The following is a 22,997-nucleotide window of genomic DNA, read 5'->3' on the forward strand; positions in this document are numbered from 1 at the left end:
TCCAGGAACAACAACCAACTGTGTGTGGCTTTCCATTGACATTTCCGGCCACACCATCACTGAGCCACGTTGAAAAGATTGACGCTGGGAAAAATGAAAGGCTTCATACTTTTCATTTCGCTTTCTCCACACTCTTTCATTTTTCTGATTCCATCTTGAGATCGAAGAGCAAATCTACACTCATCTGAAAAAGTACAGCAGACCAATCGTCCAAAGACCAATGGCTGTGTTCTCGAACAAATGCGATTCGTGCAACTGTGTGTGTTCAATTCTGGTCCTCTTACTGGGCGGAAAACCATCAGTCCATACTGATTTAATCTTCTTCGAGCAGTGTGTTCAGAAATTTGGACACCTCGAACTTCCTGGAGCTGATGAATCGCTTGAACAACAGTAAGGTGCCGGTTTCGCAAAATTCTTAAAATCAAAAAACGGTCATCCTATGGTTCTGTTACCCTAGGGCTTCCAGAACCGGGCCTTCTATGGTAGGACACAGTTTCTCGAAAACGTCTAACAACGTCTCGCGGTGTTTCGTAGGGAACTTGGATGGCAGTAGCCGCATACCTGATGGACTGTCCAATCAATAAATTCCACACCACGCGCAACATCCTCAGCATTAAGTGGCATTTTTAAGTTTGAAAATTGAAATTAAGACAACAAAGATGAAAACTAAACAGTTTATTGCTTCAGAATTCAAATGAGACTGAATAAACATTTTGAATTCCGTAAAAATTAAGCATTGAAAAATCCTTTACTCTTGTTTTGGATTAAGGATTAAGTGTATTTACCTCTAATTGATATTCCCAATTTAAAACATAGCATAAAAAAATATTTATTGTTAAAAACAATGAGACAAATTAAGGGCAGAATTTTCTTCTATCAGGAAAATGAAAAAGAAAATCAGTTGGGTGGAATTTTTTGCCTGTCAGTGTATTTACAATTTTGAAAAAAAAATTAAAAAATGTATGACTTCAATTTTTTAAACCAGTGTTTTATATAATTTTAACAATATCTAAAAATCTGAAATAAACCTTAAACGACGTTAGTTTCGGTATCCTAAACAAAATATGAGGGATTTAGAATTGTACTAGTCATGAGATAAAATTTCAATATGTAATTTCATTGTATTTTTTTTTTAACCCATGAGATTAAAAATTGTAAGTAGATATTTCTTATTTGATAACCAATCCTTCTAAATTGGCAAGTGTAATTTCATAATTTTAATGGAACTTGGAGTTTTCTTAGTCAAACATTTATCATTTATTTTATACTAATGATGACTTTTAACTGTAAGTGTGCTGTATAAAAAGACCTGACTGTACAGAAAGATATGTTTTGTGGTTAGAATTTTTGAAATATCTGTTAATCAATGATACCTTTTAGTAAAACGTTTACCCGAGTGAATTCCCATGTTTTGAAACGAGTTTGAATTTCTTCTCCCTGAAACGTAAACTGTTACGATATACAGTTCTAAATGGGGCCGGAATCGTTTCACTTAAATGATAAAAATACAGATGAGAATTTAGGGGGTGAAGGGATTAGTGAGGCGAGTGTTTCATGGTCAAACGAGGGTTCAATATCCGCATTAAAACTAACACATTGCCACCAGAAGTGATTGGTTTATTTCTCACCATCCCGGTCATCCGTCATCCTTTTTTTATCAGTGCGAATCTAGATGCAAAAGTCGATAAATTGATCTAAACTTTGATAATTTGAATCAAATAGCCTCGAATCTGTGATAGGATAAACGCTGTTTTAAACTTTGGATATTTGTATTATATTCACTAATTTCGTGGTCCGCTTGACCAATTAATATATGACAATTAATTAAGGTTTTTATGTGAGATAAAAAAGTCAATGGCACGAGCGGGATTCGAACCCACGATCTACGGCTTGATACGCTGTTGCTCTACCGCTTGAGCTATCGTGACCTCGATCCACTCGGACACTAACTTCCCACCTCAACCCCACCTTTTGAATTTTCCCTCCTTTTTGCCATTTTTCAAATGTCGTGTAATCGGATTGGATTCGACAAATGAAATGGCCACGGAGAGCTTTAGTGAAGTAAACTTCATTTAAATTCATTAAATTCACTAATTTCGTGGTCCGCTTGACCAATTAATTGTAATATATTAATTGACATGACATTTAAAAAATGGCAAAAAGGAGGGAAAATTCAAAAGGTGGGGTTGAAATGGGAAGTTAGTGTCCGAGTGGATCGAGGTCACGATAGCTCAAGTGGTAGAGCAGCGGCGTATCTAGCCGAAGATCGTGGGTTCGAATCCCGCTCGTGCCATTGACTTTTTTATCTCAAATAAAAACCTTAATTAATTGTAATATTTGTATTGTTATGTTTAAAAAAATTTTACAGAGTTGGTCAAAAAATGAAAAATAAATAAAAAGGTTTTTTCTTTACCATAGTAACCCTATGGACAGGGAGTTTATTTTCAACGTACGCCTATATCGATTACAGGTTTATTTTTTCAATTTTGATCATTTTTACACTTATTTCACGTTGAACTCAATCGAGTCAATAAACACGAAATCTTCTGCAAATGAGACAACAGTTCTCTATATGTTGGTTGCCATCTTCTTTCTTTTCCAAATTTGGTTCTTATTAACCTCTGTCTTTGAGTGACATGAAGAACATTCGAAAAGTGTTCCTATTTCTGCGTAACGTGATCTAAAATATGGTTATTTTCAATAACAAAACGATGTAGGTAATCCATAGTTTCTTAGCGTGTGTCTGCTAGGATAGGCCATTTAAATAAACAATGAAACTGAGGGAGGAGCCATTGATGCCACTACCCCAAAGTACAACTTTACTAAAAAGTACACAGTACTGATACCAGAGCGGGAAGAATGGGCCAAAGGAGCACCCCTAAAGGCAAACTCCTACTGGTATACTGTCGGCTCCAAAACCGATGAACCCCAAGACCGAACTGACGGTAAACCTAGGTAAACATGCTACGGTTTTCCAGTCTGAAATCATAGAGATTGAACAATGCGCCAGAGAAATAAAAAGGCTAGGAATACATTCCCGGAAGATAGCCATTTTCTCTGAGAGCCAGGCAGCACTTAGAGCTCTAGCCTCATGCGAAGGCAGAGTGTTTGGAACTGCATGGAGGCCCTGACGGAAGTCAGTGACACTATTGACCTAACTGTCCCATCGGTCCCTGGACATTCGGGGCATAGAAGCAACAAACAGGCTGACATGTTGGCCAAAAGGGGTCCAACATGAACTCTCTGGGACCAGAACCCTATTGCGGCATAGCAGTCTGCCACAAAAGAGATCTCAGAATGGATCCTTAAGAGTCCAAAACCTGGTGGAATAATACAGGTATGAGGCACGCGAAGAGATACATAGAAAAACCATCTGCAAAACGTACAAAAGAATTACTGGAAGGCAACCACAACTGAACCAGGATTCTGGTTGGACTCCTGACATTTAAGAAAGCACATTCACCGGATAGGAATACAGACAGAAGAAACTCTGTGCAGATACTGCCAGGACAGGAAGAGGAGGAGACCGCACAACACATTTTATGTTTCTGTGAAGGTTTATGTAGTTGCAGGTTCTTGCAACTAGGACAAGAAAAACCACAAGCAAGATCCTACACCAAGGAGCCGCTGGCAAAGTTATGAGGCTGGTTAATAACCTGAAGCTGGCCAGTGAGTTTTAATTAACAGGGGAGCACAATAGCTCTATTCAGGTCGAGGTGCAGTAGTCTTGTGGCCACCTCTTTTATCCCTATCCTTAGCCCCTGTATGCTGTAATAGGTATGCGTGAGCTGTATTTTTCCTCGCTTTTTGACGTTTCTCCCACATTTGACCTGTTTTGCCCATCTATTTTAAGGATTGCATATAGAAAATATGAATGATAGTAAAATTCCACTTTTGTCTCTCTGGAATTCTATACCGCTTTTCCGCCAAGTCCCACGATAGCAGATTCAAACGTTGAACCTTAAGCTTAAATAAACTTAGACCGCTTAAAATTAGCTTTGTATTTTTTCCCACCGCATTACTCTAAGAGGCGTTTCACACCTTTAAACATTGGGCTAGGTTTAAAAAAAGAGTTTGCTTATTCTGAATCTCGTGTTTAGATTCAGAGTCAAACAAAATGAAATTAAACAGAAATTCTCTTATCTCTTCTCAGAGAAGACTAAAATTAGTGGTACTATATATTTTATTTGGCTTAGACGTTTTATTGTCCAAAGGGTTGATAGAACGAAACCGAAAATAGTTCATTGTCAGTTTGATCGTTTTTGATCATTTTTGCATTTTGGCATCTCACTCCATTCGCAGGGATTAGAGTTGACGCTTCAAATTTTACAATGGGTGCTAAAAAAAATAAAAAAAATATTTTTTTTAAAACCTGTTCTAATCGATAATCAATCGGCTTGCGGCCTGCCTTGAAGTGAAGAATGGATTTGGAGTTTAATCGGCCCTCTTAATCAACAGGCCCATGTGTTGATTGCGCTGTTTCAAACGCTTTTAGAATACTCGAAAAGATTAATGTGGTTACAGTCGTCTTCTCTCCACAAAACAAAAGTGTTCAACTCGTAATTAAAAGCCCCTTGTTTTTAACGATTTGGTCGCGTGAGATCGTTGGGAATAAAACGAAAAAAGTCCCTCTTCCATCAAGCCCAGTTAAGGACTCTCTTGTCATATAATTTACGTTGTTATAACGAGGCGGCAGCCGATTGATTTATTTAAATCGGTCATTAATGTCAATACATTTAAAAATAGAAAAGAAAATTTATAGAAATGTGTGGTGATTATTGACCGTTAGTCGAAGATTATTCAGAAATCGTGAGATGCGGTTTGGTGTGATCAGAAAAACATTTTCTTTATCGTGCCAACGTTTCGATCTTTATTGAGAGCATCTTCAGGGCCTGGGATTTACAAACATTGTTTAAATTTAACAAAAACATGTAGGATGTGGAAAAAGTGAACTTATACAATGCAAAAAAATATTTTTTTTATTCAATCAAAGTATTTCTACTTACGCAAAGTGTTTTACTCTGAAAACAAACACTTTGAGTGAGTAGAAATACTTTGATTGAATATAAAAAAATATTTTTTTGCATTGTATAAATTCACTTTTTTCCATATCCTACTTGTTTTTGTTAAAGTTTTTCTGAAACTTACATCACACCAGACCGCATCTCACGATTTCTGTATAAAATTTATAGAGTTATTAATATCACATTTTTTTCGATTATCTAATCTTGCTAAGAAACACAAAAGGTAAGTTCATGCACTTCCTGGCTAAAATCGATACTTCTTTTAAAAGATTTTTTTAATTTAACATTTGGCGTTTTTAATGTAGCTGACTAGGAGAATCCGACAATAATTGCCTTTAGGAATGATCGGATCGAATACTCGGGTGAAATTCCTATATACGCATGCTTTCTAAATCATTAGAAGACACTATAAAAACATTTAATTACACTCTATTACCATTTTTAAAATTCCTTCTTCACCCCTCAAAAAAAAATTTTTTAAATATTCGACGAATGTTTTAATTTTTGTTTCAGCCCTTATTCCCCATCGCCTTGCAACGGAGGCACCAAAAGGTACTTCTCGTGTAACACGGAGGTAAGCCAAAGCTGTAACTTTCAGTATTTATAGTTTTCCTATTGATTTGTATTGTAATAACTATCGTTCCAGGAATGTCCGGGCGGCGAAAACTTCAGAGCCGAACAATGCGCGGAATACAATCACATGTCATTTCAAGGGGTTTACTACCAGTAAGTTGATCAAAAAATTTAGATTAATATTCTTCATATTACAGCATGTTGAAACATGGTTAAAACGGAAATGCTCTGCTGACTGCTGAAGAAATTAAATTAGATCCTGATAGTTAGATATCCGAACATTGGTTTTTCGCAGATTCGCCATCCCTTTGGATTTTGAAAAAACTTTGTTAGTAGAAACTTTTAATCCAAGGTTCTGATAAAAGTCATGAAAGGACTCGACACTTTAGTCTTATCGAAACCAACAAAAAATGTGACTACCTTTCTGCACATCATTACATCGCATTTCTCCTAATGTTCATATCCCTCACGTCGCACCGACATTAGTCTTTACCTGTCAACAGCACAATAATTTTGCATAAAACTGAAAATATTTTGGCATCGATATCAATTCTAAAAGCTGGCATAAATAAACAATTCAAATATAATGCTTATAAATTTTAAAAAAATGTTTTAATATTAATGTTTCTACGCACAAGGGCTTTTTGTACTAACCTAGCATTTTGACGGACGGATTTAAATGAATATCAATGCTGTTTTCTTATTGATGTCACGCGACCGACGGGTGTCCGAAGTTTAAGGAATTACATATAATTACAGGCCTTGTCATGACATATTAGACACCTACAGCTCAATTATGTTAAGCAGGCCAGCGACTTAGGCTTTCCTTGGGCGGATGGTAATTGTTTAACCACGAACCTCGACCTGGCATCACGTCATTAATGTTGTCTGATAAACGACGTTCCGCTCTGGGGTAGTAAGTAGTATGCCCGAGGAAATAACAAAAAATTTAACCAACATCGCCTAACATTGAAGATTTGCAACGATAATTTTTAAAGTCACACAGTTCTTTTTTAAAAATAAAACGTGGCAGATGTAACCTAGCATATGCTAAACCCGCAACACCACCAAGAATTGCAATTTAGCATAGTAGCGTCGGTGGCCGCAAGGTTTAGTCTTTGCCACGGCGCTCATCACTGTAAGGTAAAGGTCCCGGGTTCGAATCCAGCGGCCCCTCCATTCGAACCCGACATACTTACAAATGGGCTTTTTTTTTCAAAAACACCGGCACCCTGAGGGTTTATAAAAAAAGAAGGAATGATTGTATATTATAATGATTTAAAGAATAAACTCTGCCTGGTAATTATCATAAAAACCTTATTGCCATACCATAAATCAATAAAAATATCTTTCATAACAAAAGGTGGGTCCCATACAAGAAGGCAGAAGAGAAATGTGTCTTGAACTGTATGCCAGTTGGAGAAAGATTTTACTACAGGCACCAGGATCAAGTTATTGACGGTACACCTTGTAGTGATGAAGGAAGGGACGTTTGTGTCAACGGAAAATGCATGGTATCTACATGAGAACTACTCTTGATTTTTAATTTTTTTTAATGATCTTTAACATTTTAGTCAGTTGGCTGTGATAATCTGCTCGGATCAAAAATGAGGGAAGATGTATGTCGAGTTTGTGGTGGTGATGGATCGACATGCACAACAAAATCGGGCGTAATAGAAAAAAATGCACTCTTCATAGGTACATCGCTCTGTCAATGTTATGAAGTCTTTATTTTAACATTTTATGTGTTTCAGGCTATGAAGACCTATTTATAATTCCGACCGGAGCAACAAACATCAGAGTGCGAGAAAAATCACCTTCAAACAACTATTTAGGTAATTGTTAATTATCTATTTATAATTGTTTAAAAAATATTATTAAACTATTTTTATTTTAGCTGTGAGAAATAAGAACGGGCATTTTTATCTGAATGGAAACTGGAAAATAGACTACTCTCAGAGCTTAAAGTTTGCAGGAACAATTTTTGTTTATGAAAGGAAAAGTTTTCCTTTCTTAGCTTCTGAGTCTATCTCAGCTCTTGGCCCAACGAATGAAGCCCTTTACATAGTAGTAAGTTTGTTATTATATGTGGGATACAAATTCAGTGGGTTTCTTTTGTGCTGAAACATTTTTCTTAAACTCTATAGATGTTATACCAAGAACCAAACCCTGGTATTGAATATACATACAGTGTTCCAAAAGGATCATTCTTGGAAACACCAAATGAAGGATATGTTTGGGCGTATGACAGCTTTTCAGAGTGTAATGTGACTTGTGGGCAAGGTGGGTTAATAATTTATATTTTTTTAATCGTAGTGAGTCATATGGTTGACCTCAATCTGTTCTAGTTCTGTCTTAACCGATGGTTGATCTGGTCTTATTATTTGTTTATACAGGCTACCAATTTCGAAGAGTTTGGTGTTCTCAAGGGAGAAATGAAGTTAGTCTAGATCTTTGTGATAGTGGCTCAGAACCCACTTCAATAAATATCTGCTCCAAGCCAGTATGCCCTGCAAAATGGTATACATCAGATTGGTCTAGATGTTCTGAACCTTGTGGTAAAAAGGGCACAAGGTCTAGACAGGTTAGATCTGATAATTGAAAATTTTATTTTAAGAACGATGTAAGTATACAATTTATTTCAGGTGATTTGCCAACAAGAAGTAGGACTGGGAGCAATTAGAGTGGATGAATCGCTCTGCTTGCTTACAGAATCTGAACCACCGACTGTCGAAGAGTGCGAGGAAACTGGCCCTTGTCCCACTTGGCATGAGGGACCATGGAAACCTGTAATTGATTAAATATTAATCAAAATAATTGACATTTTCTGATTTTAAAAAATGTTCTAGTGTGATCATCTTTGTGGAAAAGGAAAACAAAGGAGAGAAGTTCATTGCTACAAAAAAACCAACGGTTTAATCGAAGTGCTTGATAAAGAATATTGTGCTGAAAAAATGCCAGAAACTGAAAAAAGCTGCAACTTGAGACCGTGTGAAGGATTGGATTGGATAACTAGTGATTGGTCTGGAGTAAGTATAAGCAATTAGTTATTTAAAATGTTGATTTTTGGAGAAAAAAAATTAATTTAACTATCAACAATCTAAACTTCTGATGAGCCAGAATTTATGTTATATGCAGAGAAACTTTAAAATTGTAAAAGGATAATTTTCTTTCCTAGTGTAGCGAGAAGTGTGGAGTTACATTTGAAACGAGAACAGCGCAATGTGCTAATGAAAAAGGAGTTGTATTCCCTGATTCCATGTGTCAGGAAAATCTAAAGCCTGAACTAAAACGTAACTGTGTAGTTAGTCCTTGTGCAAGTCAGTGGTTTGCATCACAGTGGAGCCCTGTAAGTAAAGTTATTTGTCTATCCAGTGTCATAACAAATTAAATATTAGTATATTATTTCTTTCTTGTACAGTGTTCAGCTAAATGTGGTGTTGGAATTCAATCGAGAGACGTTTTTTGTGTCTCATTTGAAAGCGACACATTGGTCAAAGTAGACGAAAGCAAATGTGACCCAAAACTAAAATATGATAATCAAAAGGAATGTAAAGTTGAGGAAGAATGCAAGGGAGAATGGTTTGCTGGGCCGTTTGGCGAGTGTTCCAAACCATGTGGTGGTGGTCTGAAAGAGAGAAAAGTTATGTGTTTAAAAAATAGCACTACAGTTAACCTTGCTGAATGTGATGAAAGTAAAATCATATTAAAAGTAGAAGATTGCAATAAAGAACCCTGTGGTGAAGGTAGAGAATAATATATTTTTACTTTTATTTTAATTGAGTTATCACAATAATGAACTTTTACTCTTTTAGATCACATAATTCCTGTGTCAACAGACCAAACTATTTTGGAAGAAGATTCTGAAGAATGTGACTATGATGATTATGATTATGAAGACACAACATCAAGTGAAATTGTAAGTATTATTTATCTAATGTGCAATAACACATATTTTTAAATTACAATAATGACAATTCTTTAATTACAATTTTCTATGGCAAATGGTCGCCACTGCATAAAGACACCCATGCTGTAAATTTTATATTTTGTAAGATTTACAACATGCCCTACAATAAAATATATTATTATTTATTATTGTAGGATATTCTTAAAGAGGTGTCATTTGGAAGTGAAGGTGATGATGGTTCAGGAGATTTGCCAAGCGAACCTGATTTAAATGTATATATGACAACAACAGGTGACATTTTACTTCGTGATGAACCACAAAAAGAAGCTATTGGTAGTTCAGAAACAACACAAACTTCGGATTCACTAACCACTTCATCTTTATCAATGTCAATGGTCACAAGTGATAGTACATCATCAGATCTTCAGTCATCTTCAACATTATCAGGGTCTTCTATGGATGGAAGTTCGTCATCAATGGATGGCACATCACTTAGCTCAAGTTATTCTTCATCAGAAGCGACCTCTGATTTTACTCAATCATCTACAGATTCATCTACAGGTTCATCTACAGATTTATCTACAGATTCATCTACAGATTTATCTACAGATTTATCTACAGATTCATCTACAGATTTATCTACAGATTCATCTACAGGATCATCTGTAGATTCATCTTCAGTCTCATCTTTAACTTCAGATTCATCCTCAGCATCAGAAACTTTAACAACAACCAGTGATTCATCTACCACCGAATCTTCTGTTTTCAGTTCATTTTCTACTTTCAGTACTCTTTCATTTTTCACAAGTGTATCTACTGATGAAAGTACATCATCACCAAGTGGTAAATAAAATTTTATATATTGACTTTTCCATGTGGAAATTCACACTATTATATCTCTAGAAGGAAGTTCTCTAACGACTGGAACAGGCTTCAGCGACGTAACATCCTCTGAATCTTCTGAATCCTCAGAAACTGTTGACTTGACAACATTTGATGAGACTTCTTCTTCTGAGCCTTCATCAATATTTGTGGATACTAGTTCCACTCCATCTGAATCATCCACCCCAACGGATACAACTGATGAAAGTAGTGCAACATCAGAGTGGACACCAGGTAATGACATTTCTTTTTAACATCGTCCTGTATATAATAAGTTAAAGTGTAAAAATTTTGTTTATGTTTAGTAAAGACATTTTATTTTTAAGCTGTTTTCCAACAATGCTGATTTCGAGCCCTTAGCTCATCATCAGGTTGAGGGATTTCTACTACCACGTCTCGACATGAATTGCAAAAGTGAACCTGCTGATACCCCCACCATATTTATCTTTAATCACTAATTTATAATTAATTTCTTACAGTATTTACCATTACAATATTTACTTGTGTTATAATTCCCGCTTTTCGCAAATTGAATGCCATTTTTAAAAAAAACCAGCTTCTCATTCGAACGTCGCGTTGGTGGGGGCATCGCCGGGTTCACTTTTGCAATTCATGTCGAGAGTTGTGGTTGTAGAAATCCTTCAACCTGATGATGAGCTAAGGGCTTGAAATCCGGATCGTTTGAAAACAATTACTGTGAGTAGGAATGTAGTTTTTTTAAAAGTACTGAACACCACACTCACTCCATCATTTCTATTTTATTTGTATTTATTTATAAAATTAAATTACAAAGTGTGAAAAACATTTCAATTTCATGAAACATCCACAACACTATTTACATATAAAATAAACTAATTAACTAAATTCGTATAGTTAAGTGGTTGGAGCAGTGGCATATTGAGCTGAAGGTCGTGGGTTCGAATCCCGCTCGTGACACTTACTTTTTTATTTCAACCAAGACCTTACATACAAAGAATAATTAATTAAATTCATATATTTCCAAACACATTAATTCTTGTACTTATTTTGATGCTAAATAGTTGATTAATTACTTACCTTAATTGAAAATAATATTAACTTGTACATATTTGTAGTTGTTTATGACCTAACAACAGAAAGTCCCATTGATGCTGCCATCACCAAGGAACAAAAAGTCAGAAAATGCAAGAAGAGGAGAGAAAGAAGCAAATGTGCAAAATCCAAATTTGGTTGTTGTCCTGACAAGAAAACTAAAGCTAAAGGACCATTTGGAAAAGGTAACACTTATAGTTACAATATCCTCGTTTTTAGTACTTAAAAAAATGTTTTAACACATCATCAGGTTGCTCTGTTCCAAAGACTTGTAAAGAAGCTGAATTCGGATGTTGCCTTGATGGACTTTCCTCGGCCAAAGGCCCCAAATACAAAGGCTGTCCAAAACCTGACTGTGATCAAACTCTATTTGGATGCTGCAAAGATGGTGTTACAGCATCCAAAGGAAATTATTATGAAGGATGCCCTGAGGAACCAACCACTATGGTTGACTGTATGATGAGCAAGTATGTTATGAACTAAATAAAAATAATTGTTGGTTACAACTTTATTAATTTGTTTATTTGAAAAGGTGGGGATGTTGTCCTGATGGTATTTTATCAGCGATGGGACCTAACCAAGCAGGCTGTGTGTGTGATAATTGTGTTCCTTGTAATGAGGCTGAGTATGGGTGCTGTCCTGACAGAGTTACTACAGCAACAGGGCCAAATTATGAAGGGTGTAACAGTAAGTTTAGACTAATGCATTAATACGCAAAAGCAATATGTTTTCATTTACTATTCCCTTGCAGTTCTTGAGAGACCAGATTGCAAATCTACTGAACATGGGTGCTGTCCCAATGGGCTTACAGCAGCAGAAGGGCCAGAAAATAAGGGATGTGCAAGTTGTCAAGAAACAGAATTTGGTTGTTGTCCTGATGGAGTCAAGAGTGCCTTGGGTGATAATAGCTTTGGCTGTGAGCCAGTTTGTGCTTCAAGTCAATTTGGATGCTGCCCAGACCAAGTTACTATGGCCCATGGTCCGCATTATGAAGGATGTTGTCTGGCCTATCAATTCGGGTGTTGTCCTGACCATATAACACCTGCGAGAGGTCCAAATAATGAAGGTTGCGAATGCACACATTCACCTTATGGTTGTTGCCCTGATAATACAACAGCCGCTAAGGGCTACAACAAAGAAGGTTGTGGATGCCAACACTCAGAACACGGCTGTTGCCCTGATGACATGACAGCTGCACAAGGGCCTGAATTTGAAGGTTGTCCTTGCAGCACTTTCCAATTTGGATGTTGTCCAGATGGTGTAACTAGAATCCAAAGTCCTTATGATGTTAATTGCCGATGTGAAACTACACCATATGGTTGTTGTTCTGATGGAGTTACCACAAAACTTCACCCAGATGAAAAATGCTCTTGTGAAGCAACTAAATATGGCTGTTGCCATGATGGCTATACCGAGGCTCAAGGAGACAACTTTGAAGGTTGTGAAAATGTACCACCTAAAGGAGGTAATGGTTTATTTGCTTTTTAAATATACCAGAACTCTGGAAAAGACAAACTAATCATGTTTTCAATTATAGAAATATGTAGTTTGCAAAGGGATGCTGGTCCTTGCAGGGACTTTGCCACGTTTTACTTTTTCGATATGCAATATGGAGGTTGTGCTAAATTCTGGTATGGTGGCTGTGAAGGAAATTTGAACAGGTTTAAAACACAGGAAGAATGTCATTCACGCTGTGTCGTACTTCCTGGAAAAGGTAATATAATCATAAAATCCTTTCCTTCATCTGATATTTAACAACATTGTTAATTTCTTTTTCTTAGGAGGCATTAATTTTAAAAAATTTTCCAAGAAAGACTCCTTTTTTTAGTCTTTAAGTAACTTGAAATACAAAAAATTATTACATAACTAGTTTAATTGAAACTCTTAATTATTTTAGATATATATTTTATTGTTATTTTATTGTTACAGATGCTTGTACTCTTCCCAAAAGTGTTGGTGCCTGTTCAGGACAGCATTCAACACTTGCTTGGTATTTTGATAATGAATCCAAGCGTTGTCAAGAATTCTATCATTCTGGCTGCCTCGGAAATAATAACCGGTTTGATACACGAGAACAATGTGAAGAACTCTGTGGATCTCAGGATCATCTAGGTACTTTTTAAAAAACCATTAGAAATTGAGATATAGACATTTTATTTGCTCATTTTTTAGACGAATGTGAACAGTCCCTTGAGCCTGGACCGTGTCACGGTCAATTCAGAAGGTGGTATTTCAACAAACAAGACAAAACATGTCAAGAATTTGTTTATGGAGGTTGTAAGGGTACCAAGAATAACTTTATGACAGAAGCTGCATGCAAGTACAGGTGTATGCGGCCTCCAACAACAGCACCACGTTCGTATATTTTATCCAATTGCTTTCTGCTTGATATATTTAATATTATGTTAATGATGCATGTCTAACATTTCTTAACAATATAACATTTTTGGTATGATAGAAGAATGTTTCGCACCTAAACAGACTGGCAACTGCACTGATAAAATTCCTAAATGGTACTTTGCAATGCCCCAACAAAAGTGCATGCCATTTTACTACACTGGATGTAATGGTAATGGAAACAGTTTTAATTCTCAAGAGGAATGTGAAACAAATTGTCCAATACCTAAAGGTAATTTGAATTGCAATTTCTTTACTTGATATGTTTATTCATTGGAATAGGCAAAAGAACTCTGAAATCACATTTAGCATAGATGACACTATTTGATTTAAGTAATTAGTTTGCTTGATAATTCATACATTAATGTAGATTAGTGATTAATGGTGAAAGTTCATACACAAAGAATGCATTATATTAGCAAATGTGCACAAATAACAGCCAAAGCTTTCTAACTATTTCAGAAACAAATATTTGCACGTTACCCGCTGTGGGAGGTGGTTGCTCTAACTATACCAGCAGATATTATTATGATACTGCTAAAAAGTCTTGTGAGCATTTCTATTACGGAGGGTGTGAAGGTAATGAAAACAACTTTTTAACACAAAATGATTGTATGCGACGGTGTGGACAGGGATCGTATGTAGAAACACCTGAAGAACCATTTTCAACAGGTTACTGATTTGAAAGGTCATCTGCTAAATACAAAAAGTCTAATATAAAGCTATTGACAATTGTAGATATGTGTGTGTTGCCACAAGAAAGGGGTAGATGTAATGAATATTACCATCGATACAGTTACAATCATGCCGACGGAACTTGTAAGCCATTTACGTACACTGGATGTGAAGGCAATGGAAACAACTTTGAAACAGAAGAGCAATGCCAACAATCTTGTGGACATACTCAAGGTTTTTAAATGTATTAATGTCATAATTTTACAAAAGTAATAACCAACTGTCCTTACCCAGACAAATGCAGCCTACCCCGAGTTGCTGGCCCATGTGATAATTGGACGCCACAATATTATTACGACCCATCCAGTGATCGATGCCTTTCATTTAACTATGGCGGATGCTTGGGTAATTCCAATCGGTTCAATACAATTGAAGAATGTGAACACGCTTGTAAAAGAAGTGAAGAACCGCCACCAGAACCACCACGCCCATCTCCAGACCACAGGACCTACTCAAATATCTGTTTGTCACCAGTTGATCCTGGTCCATGCCTCGAACAAGTATGAATCTCATATCTGTATTAGTAAATTAATTATTTATCTGTTGTATTTTATATTTATAAGATACCTTCTTGGCACTACGATTCCCAAACTGGAGAATGTAAATCTTTCTTATATGGAGGATGCGAAGGCAATGCAAATAGATTTCTTTCAGAAGAACAGTGTGAAAGGCAATGTGGTGAATACAGATCACAAGGTAAAATAAAGCATAAATATGCAACTGGTCACTTTTAACAACTTTTGGCATTTTTATTCTCAGATGCTTGCAGTGGTTATTCAGTCTCTGGCACTTGCCATGACTCACAGCTTAAATATTTCTTCGATTCGGAAAGAGCAACATGCTCGCCATTTACTTACAGTGGATGTGGAGGAACGGCAAACAGATTTAGCTCAGTGGCCGAATGTGAATCTATGTGTCGAGCCTACATAGAGCCAAAACCATACAAAGGACGGCATAGTGAAACAGCAACAACAGGTACAATCATATTATATCTTATTATTATATATTTTTATTTTATAATCCGTTTAACTACTAACTTCCTTGTAAATATAGTTTTTGACAAATCCTACTTTACAACTCTGATTTGCATTGTTTTCATTCACTTCTTTTTTTTAAGATATCTGTACTCAACCAATGGAGCCTGGCAATTGTGACACCCATTTAACAAGATGGATATATGATGATGAGGAGAGAACTTGCATTTCATTCTTGTATACTGGATGCGGTGGTAACTTCAACAATTTTGAAACAAATGAAGAGTGTATGAATTTCTGTGTTTGTGCGTAAATTTTTAACTTCATCATATACTATTTTATTTATAAATATTTACATATATGATCCTCTGTTGATAGCAAATGATATTGACGTCGGACCCGATGTTCCGACCAAAGATTGCCGAGCCGTCGAGGATGATTGTCGAAGGATGACTCATTGTCAATACGGTATCGAACGTTGGGTAGATGATAATGACTGTGAAAATTGTCGATGTAACAATCCTTGCGAACCTTCACCCTGTAGTCCTCATGCATCATGCGAAGTTGAGCGAACTGAAGGAAATGAATTTAAGGCAGTTTGTACTGGAGGTTAGGAATCTAATGCACTATTAATGGATTTTTACTGTAATTAAAAAAATTATTATAAATTTTTTTTTACAGATGAGCACCAACATCATCCTGGTGTTTGTCCACATCTTGGCCCTGAACATCAAGATTGTAACAACGAGTGTGAATATGACTCAGACTGTAAAATCTACGAGAAATGTTGCTATAACGGTTGCGGGTTGACGTGCATTCCTGCAGTCTCAGAAGTGGTTACACAAGCACCAAATACTTATGGTTAGAATTTACCAAAATACAGATTAAAATTAATAAATTTCACAGCAGCATATCATTGTATGTTAAAACAAAATATTTGGTAAATGTGAGAAAACGAGTGAAATGTCATCACTATGCAAAATTTATAGTTACAATCCTGTATCTATTGTTGTTAATAACTTAAAACAAAACATTAATTTATTTATACCTTTTTACAGCCTATATATTAGATGATACACCATCAGAAGCCGAAGAAGAAGAAGGAAATATGGTATCATTTGAATGCAATGCACATGGTTCTCCAGCTCCAAAAGTGGAATGGAAGCGAAATGGACAAACTGTAGGCACTTTATCTTAACAGAATTCTGTTTTAAAATTAAACAATTATTAATATGTTCCAATTTATATATTATATTATGTCAAATACCAACTAGATTTTTATGAATTTATTAATTGTAGATTGATGTTTGAACTTTTTTTTGTTGCTGTTTAATCACACTACTTTTGTAATTTTCAGATAACTGCATCGGAAAGCAGCAAATATAGAGTGGCAAAAGATGGAAAACTAGAAATAATCGGTTTAGAAATAGAAGATGATGGTGAATATGTATGCGAGGCAAGTAATGGAGGAGTACCAGCTACCAGGCTGTATCATTTGACTGTCAGAGGTAACATGCACAAAATTTTAAACAACTGAATAAAACCTTTAAAAAACTAACACTTTTCTAACAATTGGTATATGGGTAATATTAAGAGGGGACAACAAGGCAAGTTACTGTTGTGAACAATCCAGACGAAAAGGAAATAATCGCAACAATCAACAACCCTGTTGTCTTGCGATGCTATGCCATCGGCTTCCCAGCACCTTCAGTAAGTTGGTGGAAGGGAGAAAAGGTACTGCTCAGAAGCGACGGTATAGAACAAAGGCGTGACAACAGCCTTTATATTCAAAGAGTCTCACCGAAACATCTCGGATACTATACTTGTCAACTTTACAATGGTGGTGGGAGCGCCGCATCTTTTACACTAACGCTTAAAATGTACGGCCCAATAGATCCGTATGATCCTAACGATCTAACATCTAACCAGTTCCTCGTGCCAAGCCCTAAGGGCCCACCTGTCGAGGACAGGCCTCGCCCTCCACCTTACCATCCTCAAGGTAGAGGTACTAACCTAATTACTAACACCTAATAAATGCTTGTAAAATCAATCGGACAGTTTTATTTAAATTCGTTTTTCTGTTCAGTTCCAGTGCAGGTTCATGCATCATCAACTGCCCATAAAATAACACAAGGATCAAATGTGACACTTAATTGTTCAAGTAGTGCTGGAAATCCAGTTCCAGAATACACATGGCTGAAAGACAGTATCCCCCTTTATTCTGATGACAGAGTTTTCGTGCAAAGTGAGTTAAATTTTTGCAATAAAATCATTTAAACGTGTCCTAATAATATATTAAATAATGTCTTCTGTGCCTAAAACTTCTGATATTTTAAATATAAAAAATTTTAATATGAACTAATGAATTAATTTCAATTAGGGTAAACATATCTGGAAAAAAAGTTCAGTCGCAATTGATATGTTGTGTAAAATTTAAAAAAATTTATTTTCAACTTAAACAACCCTATTCTACTTTTTTCTTCACAGACAATTGGGTAATAATAACAAATGCTCAACCTTCGGATAGTGGTGAATATACTTGCGTTGGTGATAACAGACATTCAAGTGCTCAGTCCTCCGTTGCGATCGAAATTGAATGTAAGTTCTATTGATTAATTGTAATTAATTGTTAATTTAACTTTTTTCTTTATTTAATAGCGGCAATACCAGCAAATTGTACGGACAGCCCTTATTTCGCTAACTGCGAGCTTATTGTGGGGGCCAACTACTGTAACCACGAATATTACGCCAAGTTTTGTTGCAAGTCATGCACCGAAGCTGGGAAATTTAGCGGTTTGCACCACAGAAGGACTAGGTCAATTGTTGATTTCATCCAAATGCAACGAATAAAGAACATGTTGCCATCAAGGACAATTAAGGATTTAAAAAACAGACAATAACGGCTTGAAATAAATAACATAGCTTTTTACGATAGAACAAAAATTAATTAGTTCCTTTTTCTTTATAACGCTGTCTTTTGAAACATGCCATTTATTCCTTTTTTGTTGTTTCTTGTTTGCCTCTGCGGCCAAATAACTTTAATTATTACTAAATTATAATCACAAATGAATATCATTAAATTAATATCATTTCATTGTAGGTGTCTTGTTTTTGTTGTCTTTTTGTTTTATATAAAAGCATTACTAGTAAAATAAATCAGCAATAAACACACTTCCCTGAAATAATAATAATAAATAAATATTGGATCTGACCAATATTCTATTTATCAAGTCACTTCATTTACGGGCTTTCTTTAAAAACAAATTCCTTAAGACAACCTCATTGTGTAATTTATAATGTCATAATGTTAATTTATATTAAGTACCAACTACATCAGAAATATTTTGTTTTGCAACATTTCACAATTAAATAATATCTTAATATTTATTTAACAAAAGTGAGAAATATAAGAAACTCTTCTTCAAACATTGCTTAAGCTGATGATGAAATAAATTTCTGTAAATATTGTCTAGAATAAAGTTGTAACCGTTCCCTCTTTCCGTTAATGTTTAACACAATTTCAATTTGTTTTGATTGTTATTTAAATTAATATGTTTAATTCTTTGTAATCTAATTTTATCAATCATGTACTTTTTTTACTAATTTTCTTAAAATTTCCATTCAAGCATCAACAATAATAGACGTTTTATATTATTTAATTGTACGAATAGTTAATAATGGCAAAACAGACCAAAATAATTGTATAAAAATATATTATAATTCTAAGTCACAATGAAAGTTTATTTAATAATAGTATATAATGTTTGTAAGTAGTTTACAATAGAAGTTTTAGTGTATAGAAACTTTTTTAAACTTTTATATTTTGTCTAATCTTTCAAAGATTTTTATATATATGTATACACATTTTCTCTGGTGCTAAATTATTTGTATCTCTTTTATTATTTTTGCCCTGAAATTGCATCGTTTTAGATATTTTCAGTATGCCACAAGTGCCTTCAACTTTATTCTCTCAATTTCTCTGTGATAGCTGATAAATAATTTCTTAATATTTTAAAATATAATCCATTTGCCTCCTTACTCCTGACATACTGTATTTTTGTCTGTAAATATATAAATAAATTTGCATCAGTCTTGTTTATTTTTATAAACCTTCCAATTCAATTAACTCTGAAATGGTGATGAAAATAGATTTTTGTTTTATAAAATCTCACGCTGGGTTCAAAATTTGTTTTTTGTTATATAATACAATAAATTAAAATGTGTAATGTGCCTAAACTGTAGTTAATATATTATTAAATTATAGTATACATATGAAGAAGTATTAGGATTTGTTATTATGTTGTCTAAGTACTTCTAGTAGTAGTCTAAGTACTTACATTAGTCTACTTTACAAGCCTCTAGAAGTTAATATTTTAAACATAAATGTAGATAGGGCATTTCAATTTTCCTTATAAATAAAAAATAAAAAAAACAGCATGGCAAAAAAGGTCATTGCCACTTTCTTAAACTTTGAAATCAGCCCGTGCTCAGCCACTTCCAAATAAGGAGATTCTTGATGCCAACTAAATAAAAGGGGGGGGGGATGAGCTGTTGATATGAGCAGTTGAGCACACTGCTCACCACACCACTACCATAGTTCCAATTGAGTATTTTGGATGGAAAAAGAAAAATAGTTCTAGACATTGTTAAAAAGTAGCTAAAGTGAAAAACTTTGCTGAACATTAATTAACAATTCAGCAAAAACACTAATACTATTAGTTAAATTCACTAAATGATTTTCTGGTGTTTTGATGAATTTTCTTTCAAACCATCATAATTAAATATTTTTTATTAAAACTCATAAATTTCTGATTTCGTTTAATTTGGTTTGTTTGTAATTAATATAATGTTGAAATTAGTTAAAATAGGCAATGTTTAGTCAACAAATTACACAAGTAATTCACTATTTTTTGTGGTCCGCTTGACCAATTAATATCATTCAATTAATTAAGGTTTTTAGTTGAGATAAAAAAAGTCAGTGTCGCGAGCTGGATTCGAACCCATGACCTTCGGCTAGATACGCCGCTACTGTACCACTTGAGCTATCCTGACTTCTACCCTCCTTTTTGCCATTTTTCAAATGTGGTGTAATCTATTTGATTCTCGGCGACAAATGAAAATGGCAAAAAAGAGGGAAAATTCGAAAGGTAGGATTGGGAAGTTAATGTCCGAGTGGATCTGTCACGATAGCTCAAGTCATAGAGTAGCGGTGTATCAAGCCGAAGGTCGTGGGTTTGAATCCCGCTCGTGACACTGACTTTTTTTATCTCAACTAAAAACCTTAATTAATCGAATGAAATTACACAAGTCGAAGAGCATATCAATTCGCCATTTATAACACCATACTTGTGTTGAACTGTGGGAGGGCAATACCTTGGCTCCATATAGAAAGCATGTCACCAGTTATGAGAATTGTGATTATGTATGGCAGTATCTGGGACCCCTGTCCCAATTTTTGTAGGAAACAGGGTTGTTTTATTTATAGTAAGGATAGATTTGTGTCCATAGCATGTGTTGATAGTAAATGTATTTATTAGAATGAATGTATAATGTGTGAGGGCTGATATTGGCAGAATATTGAATACCCATTCCGCTTCTTGGAAGAAACAGGACTGTATTATTGTATATAATTGTGTGTCCCTAGCAAGCATTTAGAGTAATTATTGGAGTGAGAGTGGCATAATGCTGAGTACTCCGTCGATCCTCAATTAGGTCTATTATATAATAGGTGAATTTTTTGGTGGATGTAGTATTGTGTCCCTGGCATGAGTTGAGAGTGGATGTATTTATTTGCATGAATGGTACGTAAATAGGAGAGAATATATTTAAGAATAAGTGTGAGTGTGAATGGGTTTGGAACTGCATACGCTGGGTGCTAAATTGACCTAGCTGTAGTTAGCCCCTGGAGTCCAGCCTTGGCAGCTGGACGGACAAGACCAAGATCTGATCCCAGTGTAGGTGATTCTTAAGGCCTACCAGAAATTTATTGAAAATTACAAAATTTGGAATTGCCAGGGGACTGCGAGAAGTGATAGGCTCCACACTGTACAGACGCGTACGTATAAATCTGTGTGCAGATTTGAGGTTGCATAAATCAGTAATAATGTATTGTGAATTTATAAAGAATGTGTGCACTGTTACATAACTTGCTCAATTCAATCATAAATTTATATTTTTTAGATGTTGAATTAACTCTAAATGTTACCTACAAAATAAAGGCTTTTCTAGACTAAAGATACGTCATATAAAGTGCTTTTGAATTGAGTAAAAAAAATTTGTATACAAAAAAAACTTAAGGCATTTGTTATTTTTTAGTAAAATATTAACAATTGTACAATTATTTTTTTCCTATTTCTAAGCCTTTTTTTAAAGATGATTTAAAGAAATGATCAAATGTGTGAAGTTTTGGCCTCCTGTTACTTTTTCAAGTACATGGATTATTTCTGAAAAATAGTTATATTAATTTTCCAGAAAAAAGCCATGAACTTGAAAATACCACAGGATGCCAAAAAGTCAAACATTGTAGAAATTCTTTAAAACACATTAAAAAATGTCTAGAAATAAGAAATATTAAATCATCTATAAAAAGGAAAACAAAATCTAAGGAAATAATGTTTCAGTTATATAAAACTACTACCACTACTACTATTACTGGGAATGGATTACTAGAAAATAATTATAGTTATTACATTACATCTGACATTCCACAATAGAAGATTAATGGAATTTTGGCAATTTTTTGTTTTAATGATGTTTGGTGGTAGTAGTAAAGTGTGTAGTGGTAGTGTAAAGGCAAATTTTTTTGTGGGGAAAAGAACAAAAGTTTATAGGATTTTAATTCGAAAAATTAAACATCTTATTATTAGGGGTTAGCAACAAAAAGAATAAAATTTCCAATATTTATAGTTTTTTTTGTCTTCAAATGCTAAGAAATTCAAGGTTTTTGTGTGCATATTTCATTTGTGCGGGCACATTCTTTTGTTTCAATGATTTGTGGAAAAAGAACAAAAGTGTATAATATTTTAATTCCTAAAATTGTCTCATTATTATTAATAAAGAGTTAGCAACAAAAAGATAAAATATACAATATTTACATTTTTTCCAAACTGTATTTGTGCACATACATCTTTTTTTTAAGATTTGTGATTAAAGAACAAAAATTTATAGTACTTTAATTGCAAGCGTTTTTTCTCCAAACTGTTCAGAAAATCAAGGTTTAAGTGTTTATATTTCATTTGTACACACACATTTTTTTGTTTTAATGATTTGTGATTAAAGAACAAAAATTTAAAGTACTTTAATTGCAAGCGTTTTTTCTCCAAACTGTTCAGAAAATCAAGGTTTAAGTGTTTATATTTCATTTGTACACACACATTTTTTTGTTTTAATGATTTGTGGGAAAAGGATAAAAATTTGTAGTATTTTAATTCC

General features: G+C 34.6%; 1 protein-coding gene across 5 annotated transcripts; it reads left to right on the forward strand.

Annotated features, from left to right (window-relative positions):
* Positions 1 to 5,543: 5,543 nt before the first annotated feature.
* On the forward strand, positions 5,544 to 19,652 carry LOC106666138 (papilin). 5 transcript variants are annotated; one of them, XM_024226783.1, is made up of 38 exons: positions 5,544 to 5,598; positions 5,671 to 5,750; positions 6,961 to 7,111; positions 7,172 to 7,295; positions 7,352 to 7,432; positions 7,495 to 7,667; positions 7,745 to 7,880; positions 7,994 to 8,181; positions 8,243 to 8,386; positions 8,447 to 8,626; positions 8,776 to 8,946; positions 9,019 to 9,343; positions 9,413 to 9,516; positions 9,702 to 10,080; positions 10,117 to 10,350; positions 10,411 to 10,623; positions 11,484 to 11,645; positions 11,711 to 11,927; positions 11,993 to 12,147; positions 12,212 to 12,925; positions 12,998 to 13,174; positions 13,390 to 13,572; positions 13,633 to 13,815; positions 13,919 to 14,089; positions 14,320 to 14,529; positions 14,596 to 14,766; positions 14,827 to 15,092; positions 15,156 to 15,288; positions 15,352 to 15,567; positions 15,710 to 15,871; positions 15,945 to 16,175; positions 16,248 to 16,427; positions 16,625 to 16,746; positions 16,924 to 17,074; positions 17,161 to 17,571; positions 17,653 to 17,811; positions 18,054 to 18,164; positions 18,225 to 19,652. In XM_024226783.1, exons 2-38 carry the CDS (start codon positions 5,725 to 5,727, stop codon positions 18,464 to 18,466), a joined length of 7,356 nt encoding a protein of 2,451 aa, XP_024082551.1. In that variant the 5' UTR covers positions 5,544 to 5,598; positions 5,671 to 5,724; the 3' UTR covers positions 18,467 to 19,652. The 5 variants fall into 5 exon arrangements, with proteins under 5 accessions (XP_024082551.1, XP_024082550.1, XP_024082554.1 ...); XM_024226782.1 differs by having other exon boundaries at positions 9,702 to 10,350; positions 17,161 to 17,565; XM_024226786.1 differs by lacking the exon at positions 17,161 to 17,571 and having other exon boundaries at positions 9,702 to 10,350.
* Positions 19,653 to 22,997: the final 3,345 nt, after the last annotated feature.

The sequence above is a fragment of the Cimex lectularius genome, unplaced genomic scaffold (genome assembly GCF_000648675.2).
Source record: "Cimex lectularius strain Harlan isolate CLEC.00 unplaced genomic scaffold, Clec_2.1 scaffold30, whole genome shotgun sequence".
Classification (NCBI taxonomy): Eukaryota; Metazoa; Arthropoda; class Insecta; order Hemiptera; family Cimicidae; genus Cimex; species Cimex lectularius.